Here is a 19267-nt window from a genome sequence, read left to right as displayed (position 1 = left end):
ATGTTTAGAAACAATAATTAGTCCTTAAATGAATCTCAGGTCTGACTTTCTATCTGTCACTTGGTGCTCTAAAGTTTCCCTAGTTAAGAATCCCCTGGGTACTGCGTCAGAAGTGATACATCCAACATTCAACATTCAACACCAAAATGATTTGAACACACTCCCCCCAAAATTCCTGTCCCTGGTGATATGTTAAAACTCAAATATGATAGGTACTCTCCTTCAAAACCTATTTTCATTAGTTATAAAAAGACCATCATATGAAGATAACTGATTCCCTGGAGTCCTTTCTCTCCTTAGAGGGTAGTTTTGCTCAAGTCTAAAAAATCCCTTAAGTGTGATCTTTACCAAAATGATGGACCAGACCCAGTCAATCATGAGAGTATAGGAAATCCAGCAGTCATATCTTGGAAATATCTATTCTTAAGTTTTAAGAGGCAGAAGCTGTGTTTTCTCTGATTCTCTATGCTCTCTGGAGTGTGTCTTCAAATGAATAAAAATCCTGTATTGGAATAAGACCAGATACAAATCCAAATATTAGGATTGTGATGGTGGGAAAAAATGTTCCTGGAGCTTCACATAGATTTTTGGAAGAAGCCTGCATTTCCAAAAGGAGACTTTTCTTCACAGGCATTCAGTCATATAAACTTACGTAGGTGCCTGAAATTCATTTCATGTCAGAGGTTCCTTCTTCATTACATGATATATACAATCTGCACTCATTTCATTTATTCTTGCATTTAGAATACAATTCAGCTTTTTCCGGGTGCCAGGCATTGTTTCTGTAGCCTGGAATAAATCATTAAACAAAGCAAACATGTGAGATGCCTATAGAGACCTTAGAGTTTCAGGTCCGTTTCCTGCAGTGGTCCTCAAAGAAAAGAATTGCTCAGCTGACTAGGGAAAACTGATATCAACAGATGGAGATAATTCTGCAGAAATGTTGACTTTCTGATTCTAATAATCTACATATCTGTGGTAACCATTTTTGAATTTTAGTTTCTTTTTTAAAAAAAAATCACAAAAATATCCTAAGACTCTTTTCGTTTTGATCCCAGGTATGGGATATGGGGCTGCTTCATATCATCCACAGCAGCTGACTGTGATCTGCCAGCTTCAGATAGTCTCTGTGATCATAAGACATTAGAAATTCTGAGGACTTTTCAAGGGATATATGCTAGGGCCCAGAGAGGTGGGTGGGTTATTGGTGTGTTGTTCATGGGTTACTGGTGGGTGATTGCTGGGTTATTGGTGAGTTATTAGTTGTTGGTGGTCTCAGTTTGTTAAGTAGTCATGCATGAAGAAACAAGAAGAAAGCTGATACCCTGATGGCAAAGATCAAACTTGCCCCAAAGAACCTAACACCCCTGATCAACAGGAAGTAATTTAACAATAACATTGCCCACTTTCCAACCCCCTGACTTTATTCAGAGATCGCTTTCCTTTCCACTGTATCCTTTTTTCTCTCTTATCTAGTGTTAGGAAGTTGAACAAGTAGAAGGGAAGGGATGGAGAAGGGTGGAAGAAAGAACCCACAAGAACCAGCTCAAAGTTATCATTAGAGATTAAATAGAGGTTTGAGGGTCTTAAGATGGTCTCGGTGGACCCTACCTGATCATATGAACTCTAAAAGGCAGTTTTCTTTCCATGTGTGTGCAGAGTTGGGAGCATGTAGCATCACTAACCATGAAGGTGTGCAACGAGGACCTGGAGTAAAGGAACGCACGTACCATCCAGAAGATGGAGACAGGAGTAAGGGAACCAACATGCCATCCAGAAGATGGACACAGGTGGGAACTGGGTGCTTACTCGGGACTCCAGGAGACAATGCAGCCCTCCAACATGGTGACTTCAACCCAGGGATACCTTTGCCAGACTTTTCACCTGTAAAGCTGCTAAGGCATCTGAATAATTAAGGCAGCAAGTCTGCCAGTCTTGATGGAGGACACCTTTAATCACAGTTCTTGGTTACATAATGAGACCCTGTCTCAATAAGACACTAAGTGCATGGCGATTTACTATAGCTACAATAGAAACCAGCTGTCTGTCTATTTTCTGTCTCTCTGTCTTTCTCTCTGTCTCTGTCTGTCTGTCTCTCTGTCTGTCTGTCTCTCTCTCTCTCTCTCTCTCTCTCTCTCTCTCNTCTCTCTCTCTCTCTCTCTCTCTCTCTCTCTCTCTCTCTCTCTCTCTGACACACACACATACACACACACACACACACACACACACACACACATATCTATATATGAAGAGAGAGCACAATCTTCCTAATATAACAAGATATGTATAGATATTCAATGACAAATATAATACAAACTTCCTTTTTTTTAAAAGAAGATTATTTCAACTCAGAGTAGCCATGTGCTCCGACGGACTGAATCTGAAATAGTCATGTTGCACTGCTGACCTGCTCTGGACTCAGCAGACACTAAATGTGAAGCTGAGCCTTGATGTCACATTCGCACAAGAGATCAGCAGACTCTATGAGCATTCATCAAACCTTAAGAACTTGTGACTGCCTTTGTGTCTAAACTGTAAGGCTAGGCAACCTCACTGGGCCCATTGTATGAGTATGCAAAAGCAAAGAACTTTCCCTATGGGTGTCCCAAAGCAGGATCTTCATCAGCACAGCTCCATTACAAAAGGCACTGATGGATCTTCAGAAGCAAAGCGGGCCCTTCCAGGAAGATGAAGATTCTTCTAAGATTCATCCAGAGCGGCGCTCCTGAAGATGTTGCACAAACTGAGCAAGGTTTGACCTCAGCTCAGTCCAAGAGACAGAAAAGTTCCTGTCCATGAGACCGGAGAAAGGAAACCAGACAGATGGCTCAGTCATTAGGAATATTTAATGTCCCTACAGAGAAACCGATTTCAGAGCCCAGCACCCACATGGCAGCTGGTAATCTGCTGTAGCTCCAGTTCCAGGGGACCTGATACCCTCTTTTGATCTCTGTGGGAACTGCATGTATGTGGTAAATATACCCAGATAGGCAAGACATTCACTTACATACAACAAAAAACAAGTTCTTAGAATGGCAGCCACTTGGATTTAACACTCTGCTACTAGGCTTCGAGTTCTTAGTGATTTTACCTTGAAGTCGGTGTAACCAAGTAGGACAAGGAAACCCATGTCTAGGATAACACACTGTCACACTGCCAGGAAAGGTACTGAGATGGACTGTCGAACACGGGCTCTCTACCAACCAGACGCTGCAGTCCTTCTGAATGTAACCTTAGCAACCATGAGGGTAGTTCATGGTCATGAGCCTGGACCACAGAAGCCTTTGAGGATCTGTATCCTCACTGCACAAGTAGGCTGCCCTTCCAGGAAACATAGCATTAAGTAGAAAATAATGCCAAGAGTGACTATGAAAAAAAAAGATTATTTGCTTGTTTTAAATAACAACAGCTTCATTTTCATATTGTACTAGACCCCACAAATCATGAACCCATCTGTACTAATCTATGTAGATTAATGTAGAAGTTGTAAACCTATATATCTACAAGTGCAACCTTCTATTTTAGATAAAGTGAACTCATCTATGATTTCATATTTTATATATAAATATATATATATCTTGGCTACACTTTCTCTGTAAAGACAGGAATAATATTCTTAGTACTTTTCAGTTTCTAGGTTTCTTGGGATTGATGAACTGCCCTGAGCACTCTTTAATAAGAAAATCTCATATGCTAAAAATGGTAACATTCTACCTTCAGATATTCAAGCAGGACATGACATTACTAACATGTGCTTCTTATTAACAAAATCTACTTCTCTGCCTTGATTTCTTGACAGGAAAGAGCTTTTTGGTCAGTAGAAAAATCATCAAATATTAAGAATACAGAGATATATCAAATGTGTTCAAGGGTCTTGAAAACTCATTATTTTAGCACATTTCACTTCTATCTAAAGCAATCTTTCCATTTCTTAGTCAAAAAAAAATCATATGCTCTGTGATTAATTATTGCCCAAACATACCTGTATCAATCAAATTGTTCCACTTATAAGTGGGTAGATAAAACATTCTTAAAATAACTATGTAGTTCAGTGATTTAAGAAGTTTTCATCTTTTTACCTGTAAGGGATACATCCCATAATCCCCAGTGGATACTTGAAATATAGTTCTAAACTCTAAATATACAGTAACTTTTCCTATACAGACATTTCTGTGACAGTTTCATGTATAATTTAGGAACAGTAGAAAACAAGAGAACATCACCAACTGAAAATTATATAGAAAATAATAAATATAGACTGGATTGAAGTTATTTTTAAACATATGTCATTTTTTGAGTTTCCCATGTAATTACTTCAGTTGACAGTTTGCTATAAGGAATTAAAGCCAAAGCAGCAACTCCATCAATACAGAGGGATGCAAATAAAACTAAGTTATCCTGGGGTCTTCTTGTCTGCCTTAGCATTGGCACTGAGCTTAGAACCAAGGTGACAGATGCTCCATCAATGGATATATGTATGACACAGAATCAAAGTAAATAGACCTTGAAACAATTACAAAGTCCACATTGCCAAACTTTCTGAGTGGGTCTCCCAATGGCAGGCATACGGCACTATGTCACATTTTGGGCAAGACAGAACACTCTCCACACTGCCTGGGCTTTTTAACCCCTCAAACACAGTTCCAGATCCCCACATCATTGGAGTATCCTATACCACCAGAACCCTAACTTTTCATGGCCTTTTGTCACCAGCTCTACTCCAACCAACATACCCTCTACCTTCCTTTGATTCCCTAAATTAATGTGCAATACTTGTTTCATTCCTCAATCCCTGACTCTTCGACTGAGATGTAGATACTTCTACAACCAACCAGCTGTGTTTAAATACTTCTCCGGTTCTGATTTCAACCCTCCAAAGTCCTAAAATCATGCTTCATCTTGAAAAAAAAAAAAAAAACATAAAACCCACTCTCAATTTACATAAAACCACCTGCTCCTCTTCATACATAGAAACATTCCAAGCCAATACGCAAAATCATTCCAGGAGGATGCAAGTAGGAGAAGAAGCCGATCGCCTACATTACTCATGTACTCCGACAGCAGGTCCTGGAGAGCCTGGCGGATGGCATTGCACTCGGCGATGATCCGCTCCCGGTGGAGGTCCCTGGTGCAGGACGAGTCAGCCAACAGTGCGGCCCCACTGATGATGGCTTCTAGGCGTTTTTCTAGTGATGGTCTTACGTCTTCCTCTGTCACTGTGAGTGGGTTCAGGACAATTAGGTTCTGGGAGAAGAAAACATTTGGATGGTTAGGACTCTGTGGAAGTCTGTTTTGTTTAAGCTTCCTGCTTAGAATCCAGACCTATTGTGCTTTTCTTACCTCTACCGTTCACACAGGGGGCTCTATGACAATTATTATCCTTCCGAATGATAAAAGTTTTGTATTTAGGAACTTGGGTTCTACTGTCAGACAGTCCTGGATTCAAATCTTGCCCTTCCCATCCACCAGAGTACCTTGTCTCCCTATGTCTCCCTTACATCTGTAAAGCCACAGTCTTCCTGCTGCTTATGCCCTGAAACTATCAGAAGAGTTACACAAACACTTAACATGGTGACTGGCATGCATGGTTAAGCACAATAGCAGCACCTCCAAGCCGCCTGGCCATTTTTCACACACACTGTATCGTCTTAACCCAGAGGACGCAGGCAGCCAGAGTGATGGGCCACACATTCCAGGGGCTGCGTGAGGCTGAGAGGCTCTTACCCAAGGTCAAAGAGCAAATAAGCTTCGGAGTTCAGACACATAACTCTTGTCTAATAATTCACAAGTCAGTGTCACTTTCATTATACCTCCCTGAAAGTCCCAGGCGCTAATTAACTTTACCACTAACATACCAGAGAAAATTCTAGCTTTTAATTATTCATCTAAAAAGTAGAACTCCCGGGGGGGCTGAAGAGAGAGCTCATCAGTAACAGCATGAATGGACCCAGACACTATTGCAGATGCCAAGAAGTGCTTGCTGACAGGAGCCTGATACAGCTATCTCCTGAGAGGCTCTGTCAGATCCTGACCAATACAGATGCAGATGTACACAGCCAAACATTGGACTGAGCGTGGGGACCCCAATGGAGAAGTTAGGGCAAGGACTGTAGGAGCTGAAGGGGTTTGCAACCTCATCGAAAGAAAAACAATATCAACCAACGAGAACATCCCCAAAGCTCCCAGGGACTAAACCACCAGCCAAAGAGTACACAGTGGGTTCCCATGGCTCCAGCTGGATATGTAGCAGAGGATGGCCTTATCTGGCATTACTGGGAGGGGAGCCCCTTGGTCCCATGGAGACTTGATGACCCAGGATATGGGAATGCTAGGCCACTGAGGCAGGAGTAGGTGGGTGATTGGTGAGCACCCGCATAGATACAGGGGAAGGGAGCGGGGTAGGGGACTTGTGGAGGGAAAACTGGAAAGGGGTATAACATTTGAAATGTAAATAAATAAAATAACCATTAAAAAAAAAAAAAAAAAACAGCATGAATGACTCTTGGAAAGGATCAGCATCCAATGGCAGCACCCACAGTGGGCAGCTCACACTATCTGGACTGGAGCTCCAGGGGATCTGACGCCCTCTGCTGGACTCTATGGGCACCTACACTGCGCGCGCACACACACACACACACACACACACACACACACATTAAAATAAAATATGTTTTAAAGGAAAACTCCATCTTCTTATTGAGCTATTAACTTGCACCAATTCCAAGCTACTCGAAAGTAGCATGGTCTTTTTAAGGTTTTATAAAGACCTGATAAGTCTTTGGGAACAGAAATCAAGACAGTGCAGGTCTTCTAAGAGTCAGAGGGCACACTGTTGTAAGCATCCTCCATAGTGATACATCAGGAGAGGAAACCTATCCAAGGTACACCCCAATGTGATCCTTGAAGAGTTGGTATAAAAGTTCTATGTAAAATCTTTAACATAAAACTGTACCATGAACTTTGAAGTACAAGAGTCAGAGTATGAGAGTTGATAAACAGTGATACCATTATAATCTTATAAAATAATATATACATACATGGGCATGCATTTTAATAGGGATATTTAAATATGTAAAGATTATAATGTTCTAAAATAATGTATGCATGCCATCATTGATACACTATGCAAATATACATGTAAAAATCTTACATAGTCACAGTGCTATATCATGTTAAGACAGATGTTTTATGCAAGAAGTAGTAGGATGCAATTTTAAGAAGTGGTGGGATGGTAAGATGGTTCAGTGGGTAAAGGTGTGTACTACACAAGCCTGGGGATCTAGGTTCAGTTCATAAAACTGAAAGGACAGAATGGAGTCCACAAAGTTGTCTTGTAACCTCTGCCTCTCTCCTTCTCTGTGACCCCCCCCTCTCTCTCACACACACACACACACACACACACACACACACACACACAAAAGTGCCCCACATACACACACATATATATATACATATATATTCATATATATATATATACATGCATGTGTGTATACACACACGTGCTGCCCACATACACACACACATATATACATATATATATATACATATATATATATATATATGCATGTGTGTATACACATATGCTGCCCACATACACACGCAAGTGTCCCCACACACACTGACACATGTACACTCAAGTGCACACATATACACATACACATATACACACACATACACACATGTATGTACAAGTGCACTCACACACACACACACACACACACACACACTGTTTAATTATAAGGTTAAGTTTACATCTAGAGAGTCACACTTAAAAGGATAACTCATTTCAGAAAGACGGAGAGCCATGGTAAAGCATAGAGCCCTGAAACCTGGACACTACAGAGCACACTCTAGAATATAATGTAAACCAGAACTTGGATGTGCTATGGCATAGCTTGACTGTCTTATGGCACTCAAGAGTCCTCCCTTCCAGGTTCTACTCCCTTAGCTTTTTTATTCTACTGCTCCATTTACTTGGACAAAATAAAGGAGAACACTAGGTAAATGCTAGCTAGCTGGCTCCTCATAGCTTGCTCAGCCTCCTTTCTTATAGAACCCAAGTCTACCAGCCCAGGGATGGCACCACCCACAACGGGCTTTCCCCCATCAATCACTAATTTAAAAAATACCCTATAGCCAGATCTCATGGAGCCATTTCCCTCAGTCGGGGCCCCATCCTTTCAGATGACTCTAGCTTATGTCAGGTTCCGTGGAACTAGCCAGCACAGTCATGTGTGGTTCAGATCTGCAAGAGCCAACATAGGGCAGCTCTTTTGGTGTTTCCCAATAAATGAATGAACTGAGAAACTGGCTCATACCGTGTGTGTAGATTGTGGTATACAGACATCCACCAGAATACCATAGAACCATAAAATGGATACTCTGACATTGGTGACCATAGAAATGAGGCTGGAGGACATTAAACTGATTGAGCTAAGCCATACACAGAAACGTGTACACATATGCACACACACACACACACACACACACACACATACATGTATACTTGATGCATGTGATATTAATTGTATGTGGGACATAGAAAATTCAAAATCACTGAGCTACAGAATAGTATGGAGGTTTGTAGAGACTGTGGGTGGGTTCTTATTCTGAAGGTCCAAACGGGTGTTAAAGGGTCACCTCTGTACTTACAAAATATTGCTTCTTGCTTGTTAATATATTTTAAGATTCTTTTTCAAAAATTCTGTACATGCATGTATGATTGTGTGTGTATGTGTATGTGTGTGTGATTGTGTGAAAACACAGATGTCCCTGGAATTGTCAGATGTCCCTGGAGATGGAGTCACAGGCAGTCGTGGCCCATGTGACATTGGAGCTGGGAACCAAATATGTCTCCTCTGTAAGATCAGTACAGTCTTAACCTCTGAGCAATCATTCCAGGCTGCTTGTTAATATTTATAAATTTAAAAATTAACCAGAACTATACTCCTAATAAAATCCATCAATTGTACAGTTTGGTATGTGACAAGAGTTTAAAATATAGGTACAAAGAAAAAAAATCATGTACACAGATGTTTATAAAAGTGTTACTAGTCGCCAAAGCTTAGATGTAACTAAACTGCCACCAAGTAGATAATAAACTTTAGTGCATTAAGACAAGGGAATATTATCCAGTACTAAAAAAGAGACTAGATGCCAAGTCATGAAAAGACGTTCAGGGAAGATAAATGCATTCTATAAGCTCAAGATGGCAGCCTGGAAATGCTACCTACATCCTGGTGATTCCAACCTACGGCCCAAAGAAGGAAGGGAACTATGGTCACAGCAAAAAAAAGTCAGTGGTTCTTAGGATAGAAGGCAGGAAGGAACAAAGAGGTGGATAAATAAGGGACTGACACAGCAGAAATACTTAGAATGGCAATGTCACAGTGGTTGATGTCCCATACATCTGTCCTACCCCACGTGTAACAGCAAGTGACTTTCCTGCAAACTGTGGGGAGGACAGAAACTGATGCAGTGGCTCAGGTTCTGCAGCTATGCCACTCTTCCTGGAAACACCAATGATAGGGGAGGCCATGCATGTGTTGGGGCAAGAAGTTGTACATGGGGATGCTGCTTGTCGACTGTATTATGAAGTCAAATTTTCCTCTTAAAGGAAGGCAGAGATGGCTCGGCCGATGAAGCATTTGCTGCAGCATGAACTGTTAGACCTGAGTTGTCTCTCGCCCATGGAAGGTAAGATAACAGGGAAACAGGCTCCTCTTATCTTAGTGCTAACAAATGGGAGGACTGTGCCCAGTGACGTTTGCTGGCCGTTGAATCAGTGCGATGCAGGTTCAACAAGAGATCTTGTCTCAGAAAACAAGGCAAGCAGTTCAGGAGGACACCTAATCACCTAATACTGACCTCTAGCCTAAACTCATACACACACAGACACAGACACACATACATGCATGTTCACACACACACACTCACATGCATACACACATACATGCATGTTCACACACACATACATACACATACATGCATGTTCACACACACACACACACACAAGAAAATGAAAAGGAAAAGACACATCTGACCTTGAGGCATCTAGGCTGTGCTCTGTATCCACATCACTTTAGATCTAAGAATTAAAGTAACCATTCCCTCCCCTTTATACTGGAAAGGGAGATCAAACAGCAGAGGCCTTTGTTTCAACCCTTATTAAAAAAAAAAAAAAAAAAAGACAAATAAGATCTATAATTATCACATAGATTTTCAATTAATGTGACTTCTGCTGACATTATATATATGCTTCGTTGCTATGTTTTGAGGCAAGGTCTCATTCTATTGTTTAGGTTGTCCTCAAACTCACTCTGTAGCCTGATCCAGTGTCAAACTTACCAAATAGCCCAAGCTGGGCTTGAACTTGAGATTTTTGTGCCTCAGCCTGCTCCATGCTAGTATTCCAGGCATAAACCATGGCGCTCGGCTTTTTCTTTTAGCTTTTGTTGTTGGGATTTATTGAACCTTACACACAGCAGGCAAAGGAGTGACCACTGGACTCCTATCCTCAGGGATAGGCCCACCTCTGTGTCCTGTTTGCTATTGCTATTCTTGCCTTAAATGCATTGGCATCTTTACCTGATGAGTCCAGTTCCACACTACTGTGAAGGAGGTTCCATGCCCAGAAACAGAATGCCCTAAAATACCACCCTTTATGTAGCATCTATTCAGTTACTAATTCCGTACACATTTATTAATTACTATTTTACAGATTCTGATCATGGCTTTTATCCCTGTCTTCCAAAGGGAGGGAAAGAAAAGCACATCTAAAACAAATGGAATCACGGCATCGATGCAGCTGGGAAAGTTTTCTGTATTTTAATGAACAGGATGTAATAAACCTTATTCATCATCCACCAGCCACACAAGGTGTGATGGGATTGATCGGATTTACATTCAAAACACTAAAACTCTCACACCTATCCTCCAAAGTGAAATTGCCTATCAAAAGAGATGCAGCTATGATTGTAATCAAGTACCAACATTCTTCACAAAAACACACGCACGCTATGCTTCAAGTTGGGAGACGTGGAAATAATAAGCACGTAGCATAATACTCCCCTGGTAACTACATTATCAATCTTCGGAGTGAGTGATAAAAATGGAATAAAATTTCTCCTTCTGATTACCAACAGAGAATGGCTCTGAGAAAACTCACAGGTTCTCCTGTGCATGGAATAGCCCTTCCTTGAGTGCATTTCCACTTGATCTAAAGAATGGACAGTCTGGATACAAAAAAAAAAAAAAAAATGTGAGAGCAAAAATGTGAATCAACGCCTATAAATCAACAAGGTGAACAGCCCTCGTTCTGTAGAGTAAGCTTGGTCAAGGAATATACCATACATGCACAAGTTTGACTACTTGTTTGGCCATATGTTAAAATGTGAAAATTAGTATTATAGAAAAATAGCAATTATTTGAGAGATAATCAGTAGACTTTCAAAAAATACACACATAAATTCCTTTGATTTTTTTTCCCCTCCTCTGTAGGATGAACATAGGGCATTTAAACTAAACAAGGAGATGTGAGGGCAGTTACATCAAAATACTGATTGACACCTCGGTCACATAGTTAATTTCACAAGAGGTAAGCAACCTTCTTAGGTACTTCTACCAGAGTTCAGCAGCCTGGTCCATGCAACACACCACATCCAGAAGGCTTCCTGCTTTTATCTGGGGATTGCTGAAACAAAACGGGGCCTTGAAGGACTCGCCCCTTTTTAAAGCATCTTTACACAGGCTTAGAACATAGCACTCTGAGCTGTTGACTGGGTCGTTGGACTGCACACTGTCACCATGATGTGGCAGACTGGAGCAATACAGATCAATAAAGAAACAAATTAGGGTTTCAGTGTGGATCATCTACTTGGAAGCACGTTTTACAGTTTGAGACTCTCTCCATAGTGATCTGTTTTCAAATGGCGATTAACTTATTCTGTTTATAATGATCTCGGAGAAAAGATTTTTTTTTTTAACATCCAAATGTTTTTATCACAGATTTTATGTGCCGTAAAAATATAATATGTGCTCTGTTTTAATATCACCATTAGAATCAACCGCATTGTCTCTGGCTGTGTGTTCTAATGACAGAACACCTAATCAAATACAACTCTACAATGTGAGCAAACGTTTGAATCGCTCCTGTTGTTCCCAGTAGCTATGCCTGCAGAGCTTCCCAGAAAGCAGCTCATCAATGAAGACAGGGAGAAAAGGCATTGGGGATGGGGGGAGGAGGAAAAAAATAAGACCATTGGCACTTTATTTTTGCTTGACTCTACCTTGCACTCTTCTCAGTAATTATGTCTCTTGAGAAAAATAGCAGGTTAATTACAAGCCCTGGACTCAAGGGTAGAGCGTGCACAGCAGAAGAGATAAAGGAGATGTAGCCACTATGGCACAGCCGTACTTCCTAACTGTACAACTCTAAAGGCCACGTCTGCCCCCACAGTCTCTTGAGGAATGATGAGAGGGAACATGCCTGCCAGGTGGAGACAATTTCTCAAGAAATTGTCTGTCAGAGCTGGGTGTGGCGGCTGGCTCATGCCTGTAATCTCAACACTCCAGAGACTGAAGCATGAGGCTCACGAGTCCCAGGCCCCACGCAAACAGCAAACCAAAAACGAAAAGGCATCTCTCTGATGCTCTTGATGTGGTCCCCGCTATTTCCCCGTTTCCTCTAGAGCGCTACTGTTTAAAGATTGGAGCTTCTGAATAATTTGAAATTGTAGCCAACTAACCAACTAAAAATGTCCTTGGCCTGATAAGAGTTTTAAAACCTGTTCTTTTTCTGGAGAGAAATGTACTATTAAATATAAATTAACTCGAATATTTCTAGCTAACAGGGCTAAGAATAAAATCGCAAGCATTAGCCTAAAAGTGCCACAAAGAATCATGATTTTGGATTCCACATGAAACTATGTTGTAAAATAACACACTCTGGATGGGGCTGTATTGACTCATATAAATATATATATATATGTATGTATATATATATATATATATATATATATATATATATACATGTAGATAAATGGATAACTGACACACAGAGACACACAGAGAGAGAGAGAGAGAGAGAGAGAGAGAGAGAGAGAGAGAGAGAGAGAGAGAGAGACTCTAGAGCACTATCTAAAAGTTCTTCCTATAATGATGAGATTTTCTATATTGACCATGGTTTGATATGGCTAGAATAGTCGGGGGTACAGATAAGATTTTTGGGGTTTTTGTTTAATGATGATCAATTTTAAGTGACTATACTAGTGACTAATCTAGTGACTACATTTTCACTTTCAATTTTGGGGCATGAGGTCCTTTTGCTGTCTCATCTCAGGCAAGGTCTAGCAGGTGAAACTTGATGACATTGAGCTCTGGTGACGCCTGAGCCCGACAAGGAGCAGCTTGGTGTTTCTGTCTGCCCTATGTTACTTAGGAAACCTTTCCTATGGCACAAAACAACTACCAGGGCCTATCTAGACCTACAGAGGGTGGTGTGCTATAGGTGAAGGGACTCTTTCTCAGGGGCTGCCAGGATGGTTTAGGAATGAGAATGATTGCTGAAGAGGTATGAGGACATGAGTTCAGATCCAAATAGAGACAGAAAAGTCCACTCAGCTACAGCATAAGGATAGTACAAATCAGTGTGAAAGCAGAAACAGGTATCCAGAGAGGAAAATTCTGAAAGGGCGAGTGGAGATGATTATCAAAATCAATATTCATCCCATCCTGATCTGTAGAGGAATTTTAATCCAGCAACATTGTTGTTCAGGCAAGAAATCACATCCAAAAATATGATCTGGCTGGAATGCAGACATGCCCTTAGTATATAGCATTAACCCCTAACATTGAAGGTACGTCTTGTTTGTGGAAGGAAGCAGCCATGTTTGAAAGTGATGCCTGAGGGGCAGACAAAGTGGCAAATTGGAGAAAGGTTTGACAGAAATGAGTCAGAGATAGGATACACCCAACTCTCATGAGAACATAGAAGACAGACAACTTAAGAGATCAGCAAAAAGAGATAGAGATAGACAGATTGACAGATAGACAGATAGACAGATAGGCAGATGGAGGAGGTGGTGGCAGTTTTACCAGGACAGTTTTACAGAGACAGGTTGCAGGGAAAGACAGAACGAGCCAGATGATCAAAAGGATGCAGAAAATTAGAACAGATTGCCAGAGTCAGTTTGAGGCCAAGCAGAACAGTTCAGCTAGAAGCCAAGAGAAGTCAGATTGAATCAGTCAACTTGGAGAGGAGTCTGAGCCAAAACATCTGAGTAGAACCAGTCAGCTGGCCAGCCAGCCAGCCAGCTCGAGTCCAGAAATAGCTAGAAAGGGTATGCTTATATAGCAATAAGCCTCTATCACGACACTTGCAAGTGGCATATAAAAGTTACTTTTACATTGCTCCTTTTCACAACCTAACAGGGTGTAACTGTGTGACTGGAGATGTCAGTTCCTGGATCCCTTGCCTTTGACATTAAGACCAGCTCTGGATAAATCGTTGGATTGGGAAGTGACTGATTTTCTTATCTTCTTGCTTTACTTGGCACATAATGGCACATACAGAAGTTGACCAGGAAAGTTATTAAGCTGAAATTATTCTTTATACTGCTTATTTGTATTTATAGTGCTTATTTGTACTATACTGCTTTGGAAATTTTACCAACGAAAAAACAAAAAACAAAACTTTTCTTTTTCCATTGAGGCTTTATAGGTATCTGCTTTAATTGTTAAGGAAAGGATATGGGAAAAAAAGAGGAGAAGAGAAATAAAGAGAAGGGAGCAAGGAAAAGGGGTGGGTGGAGAGTGAAGAGGGTACTGAGGACAGGGAAAGCAGAGACAAAAGAGATTTTTAAAGGGATCAGGACAAAAGCACAATGACTTGCCACCAAAGTCCAATGACCAGAGTTCAATCTCTACATGGTGCAAGGAGAGAACTTACTCCCACAGATTATTCTTTTACCTCCACAGATGCAATATAGCACACACATTCTCATACACACACTTACACACACTCAATCATAAACACTTGAACACACACACATCCCCACACTCACACATATACACTCAAACATGCATACAAAGCACACAAACACACTCAAACACATACAGACACACTCAAACATACACACTAGAACATATACACATATTCAAACAGATACACACAAGTACACAGACACAAACACACCCACACATACACTCAAACACACACACTTGAACATACACTCACACATACACTCAAACATGCACACACAAACACATAGACACATTCAATCACACACACACTCAAACATACACACAAAACACACTCTAACACACTCACACAGACATACATACACATACATACACACACTCAAACATACACACACATAGACATAGACACTCACACACACTCAAACACAGACACACTCATATACACTCAAACACACATGCACACACACAATTATAGATACACACACTCAAATACATACAGACACACTCAGACACAAACAATTTTTAAAAGGGATTTTTAAAAGTCGAGGTTGTTTCAGTAAAGAAATTTGCTTAAAGCTGTTGTGTCCTGTGAAGTTGGGAGCACAGAAGCCTGCTACAACTGTGCTTACCAACACAGTAGGGCATTTGACAGGTCTGTGGGTGATCGGCAAAGGTAAATACCCAAGGATTCCTTCAGCTACAATCCAGCTACATCACTACAGAAGATTTTAAAAGCCACTGGCTTTTCAGGCAGTACCCAATAGACATCTTTCCAATAGACATTTTACCATACACTTACAACTTTGAAAATTAGAATGTAGAACAAAACTAAAAGTGAAATTAGTACATCATCTACACAATGAATTCTTTCTCAAGTAGATAACTGATTTGATACAGTGTGGTATTATTTGAGTGCAGATGGCATGTTTTAAATTTAGCCACACGTAATGCCATTAAGGAAATTCTATCAGTGGACTCCATTCTAGACTTTTCCTGTCAGGGTATTATAAAAAAATAAAATAAAATAAAATTTAGAAAAAAAACAGACTTACCATTATGCCTGCCAGGTAAAATTAAGATAACGGATCCTTTCTCCCTTTTCCCTTGTTGACAAAGAAAAGAGAAATCTGGAGATGAAAGCCAACACGGAACAAGAATGCCTTGTCTGGAGACAAGCAGGTATGCTTGTCAGGATAGCTGAGGGAGAACCACCTTCCTAGAAACTAGTGTAGGGAAGGATGGGCTGAATCGTGTTCTGTAGTCAAACAGTTTTCAAATTCACTCAGGTTTGGGTTTTCCTACTGCCACGGTTTGGGTGTGACTTGCCCCCACAAAACTCTTTGCAGTCTAACCCCTGTGGTGTGAGGCTGAGAGGTGACTCTGCCTACTGTTGGGCCTGTGGTGGGGATTTGTGCTTTCTTAACAAGGGTAAATTAGTGAGTCAGAAGGACTATGTGGAGAAGACTCTTCTCGGTGCTTCCCTCCTGCCACGGGAACTCCTGGCCTCTTCCCATGGCTCCCCTCCTGCTCACAAACCTCCCTTTCTTCCCCTCTCCTGGACTCTTTCTTTCCCCTTCCACCTTCTCCCTCACATTCTCTTCCCACCCTTGCCTTTCTACAATGAAGCCATCTCCAAAGTCTAAGGAGATGCTAGAACTTTGCTCTTGACCATGAAACCAAAGGAAACCTCCTTTTAAAAAGACAACTACCCAGCCTCGGGTACTTTGTTATAGCAACAGAAAGTGAAATATGACACCTGCTATTCTCTGTTTGAAGATCAGACAGGGGAAAAAAATGCCAAAATACATACTGAAATATAGGAATCAGAAGTGAAGAATAACTGTTCCTGGGAGTGGTGGATCATCTAGCTTCCCCAAAGAAAGAGTCTTTTAAAGGAAGGCAAGGCACTGTGAGTCTTCCCCCAAGAAAACACAAAATGTTCCAAAGTTGGAGTTCTCTGCTGATATGCCTCTCCATCAGCATGAAATACAATTCTCCCTCAAACCCAGAGAATTTCTGAATAATCTGTTTGCCAAATCGAAGCTTGCTTACTTTAGGTAAACTGACCCCATCTTCAACTCACACACACTGAGGCCAGGAAATAGGGGTTCGCATCAAGTCAAAATGTTCTTATTCTTTCACCTGCTTAGGTGACTACAGTTCAAGATGCCAACAGGCCATGGAGCATGCAGACAATTAATACTCAGCCTCTCACTTTTCTGCTCATAAATCTTCCTGACATCCAAAAGGAGGTCAATACATCCTTTGTATTCATCTGCTCAATAACTGTGAAATAAACACCGTACACCTTGCACCTTATTGTGAACAATTTTAGTCTTATGTTTGAATCGGGAACATTCAAATCCTCAAATTGTCAACCAGAGCAGACTATTGTCACTACCTTTCACCTGACATGTCTCATCTTATTTGTTCAGGAGGTGTCAACTAACCTAGACCAAAGCTCCTGACTCTGGATCCCACACCTCACCTCGGTGGCTTTTGGCACTCGGTCTACCCAATCATGATTGTCCCTACTCTGTTTGCAACAGGCTAGGAAATCTATAGGAACATAGGAAGGTAAAGGAACCCCTCACCTGGCAGGCTAAGGGAGGTCCCTTAGCTGTGAAGAACTGAGAGTTCTAATACAATTCACAGCATCTGGTTAAACTCCGGACTCTCACCAGGAACACTGTTTGGAGTAAAGGACAAGTCCTCCCACAACTTGTACAACACTAGATGGAGGATAGAATCCCAGTTAAAGCAAAGTGGGAAACGTTCAAGTTAGAGGATGTCAACTTCTGATATCCAGATATATACATATGCATGTGAGTACACTCACACACAAGCATGCATACAAGAGAGAGAGAAAACAATGTATTTCATTAAATAGCAACTTTCTTTGAGAACCCCACACCCCATGCTTTCATGAGTGTTTCATTTTTATCCTGAGCCTCTTCCTAACTTTAATAAACTCCAGTTGTACTTCATTTCTACATCAAAGCCCAGGACCTGGTTTTGCCAAGGTTGAGGGTTCTTAACAAATTAAGAGTACTTCTCACTGCTTGGAACAACACGTGGAGCTGTGCGACTGTCCCTGGCTACTGGCGTGCTTATAAGAACGATAGCGTTCACACGTCTATGGAAGCAATGTGAAAGGCTTGTTCCATGGATTCAAGAAGGGCTTATGAGGCTGCGGAGATGGCTTGGCAGTTTCCTCTTGCAGAAAACCTACGTTAAACTCCCAGCATCCATAGGCAGTTCAAAACCGCCTGTAATTCAGCAACAAGGGATCCGACGGTCTCCATGGGCACTGGCACTTACATGTGCGTACCTCCACACAGACAGATATGCATGCATGTAATTTGTAAAGTAATATTTTGAAAACTTAAAAAAAAAAAAGTCTCTGCCTTCTATAGACCACAAGGTTTCCATGTGATACAAATGAGGTTAATCTACCTCCCACGGTGTAACTGCCTTGCTTCAGACCCCACAGACACTGGCAGGCTGCTCACTAAATATAACCTCCAACAGATGCACCGCAGGTCCTTGCATCTGCACCCTATACATTTACACAGTCTGCCTCTCCGTCTGCAGGACATAACATATGTCAGTAGATTGGCTTATAGTAGGCTTGGAGAAGAGTCAGGCAGAGTTGGCAGGAATCTCAAGTCTGCTCCTTGCTTCCCTTTTTCCCTTTGCTCTGAGGCTTTGGTCTTTGCTCTTTTTATTTCTGGCTGCTAAATCAATCATTTAGATTCAGGCGGTCATTCCTGGCTAACAACACTGAAATCCTGTGAACATATAGCTTGTTCACAGTCCAATCCACTTAGATGCCAGTAATCAACCTCAGCTAATAGGCTTCGCTCTGATTGAAATTCCATCCTGCATCTGACGTGATGAAAGTGGAGCCTGTGTCATGTGATGGGCACCAAGGACAGTAAAATTCAACCTGAAAATGGACAAAGAATTTTCCAGGAGCACCTGCCTGATTCCTGGAGCTCCCTGCAAAATAGAAATGGGACGTTACTGTTGCAAATGCATTTGGGGGGACAGGGGGATGACCTGGTGTGGAGGCACAACCTCAGTTCAATCCCTAGAGTCCACCTTAAAAAAACAGGTGTAGTGGCAATCATCTGTAATCCCAGCATGCCTTTTGTGACATGGGAGGCACAAATAGAAGATAAGGCCTAGAAGGTCGCTATCCAGTTATCTTAGAGTGCACAGCATAACAGGAGGAAGAGGAGAGGGAAGGCAGGAGGAAGGAGGGAGGAGAAAAGGGGAGGAGGAG

At 41.4% G+C, this 19267-nt stretch overlaps 1 protein-coding gene across 3 annotated transcripts in view; it reads right to left on the bottom strand.

Moving 5' to 3' along the window:
- Ctnna3 (catenin alpha 3) overlaps positions 1-19267 on the bottom strand; it is a 1475129-nt gene that overhangs the window by 1114438 nt on the left and 341424 nt on the right. For all 3 annotated transcript variants that reach the window (XM_021205680.2, XM_029542318.1, XM_029542317.1), the window contains exon 7: positions 5041-5244. In XM_021205680.2, the coding sequence (XP_021061339.1) occupies positions 5041-5244 (204 nt within the window). The remainder of the gene's footprint in view (positions 1-5040; positions 5245-19267) is intronic.

This window comes from Mus pahari, chromosome 9 (assembly GCF_900095145.1).
Source record: "Mus pahari chromosome 9, PAHARI_EIJ_v1.1, whole genome shotgun sequence".
In the NCBI taxonomy this organism is placed as follows: Eukaryota; Metazoa; Chordata; class Mammalia; order Rodentia; family Muridae; genus Mus; species Mus pahari.
Note: the sequence above shows the minus strand (reverse complement) of the source record. Positions and strands in the feature narration are given on the sequence as shown.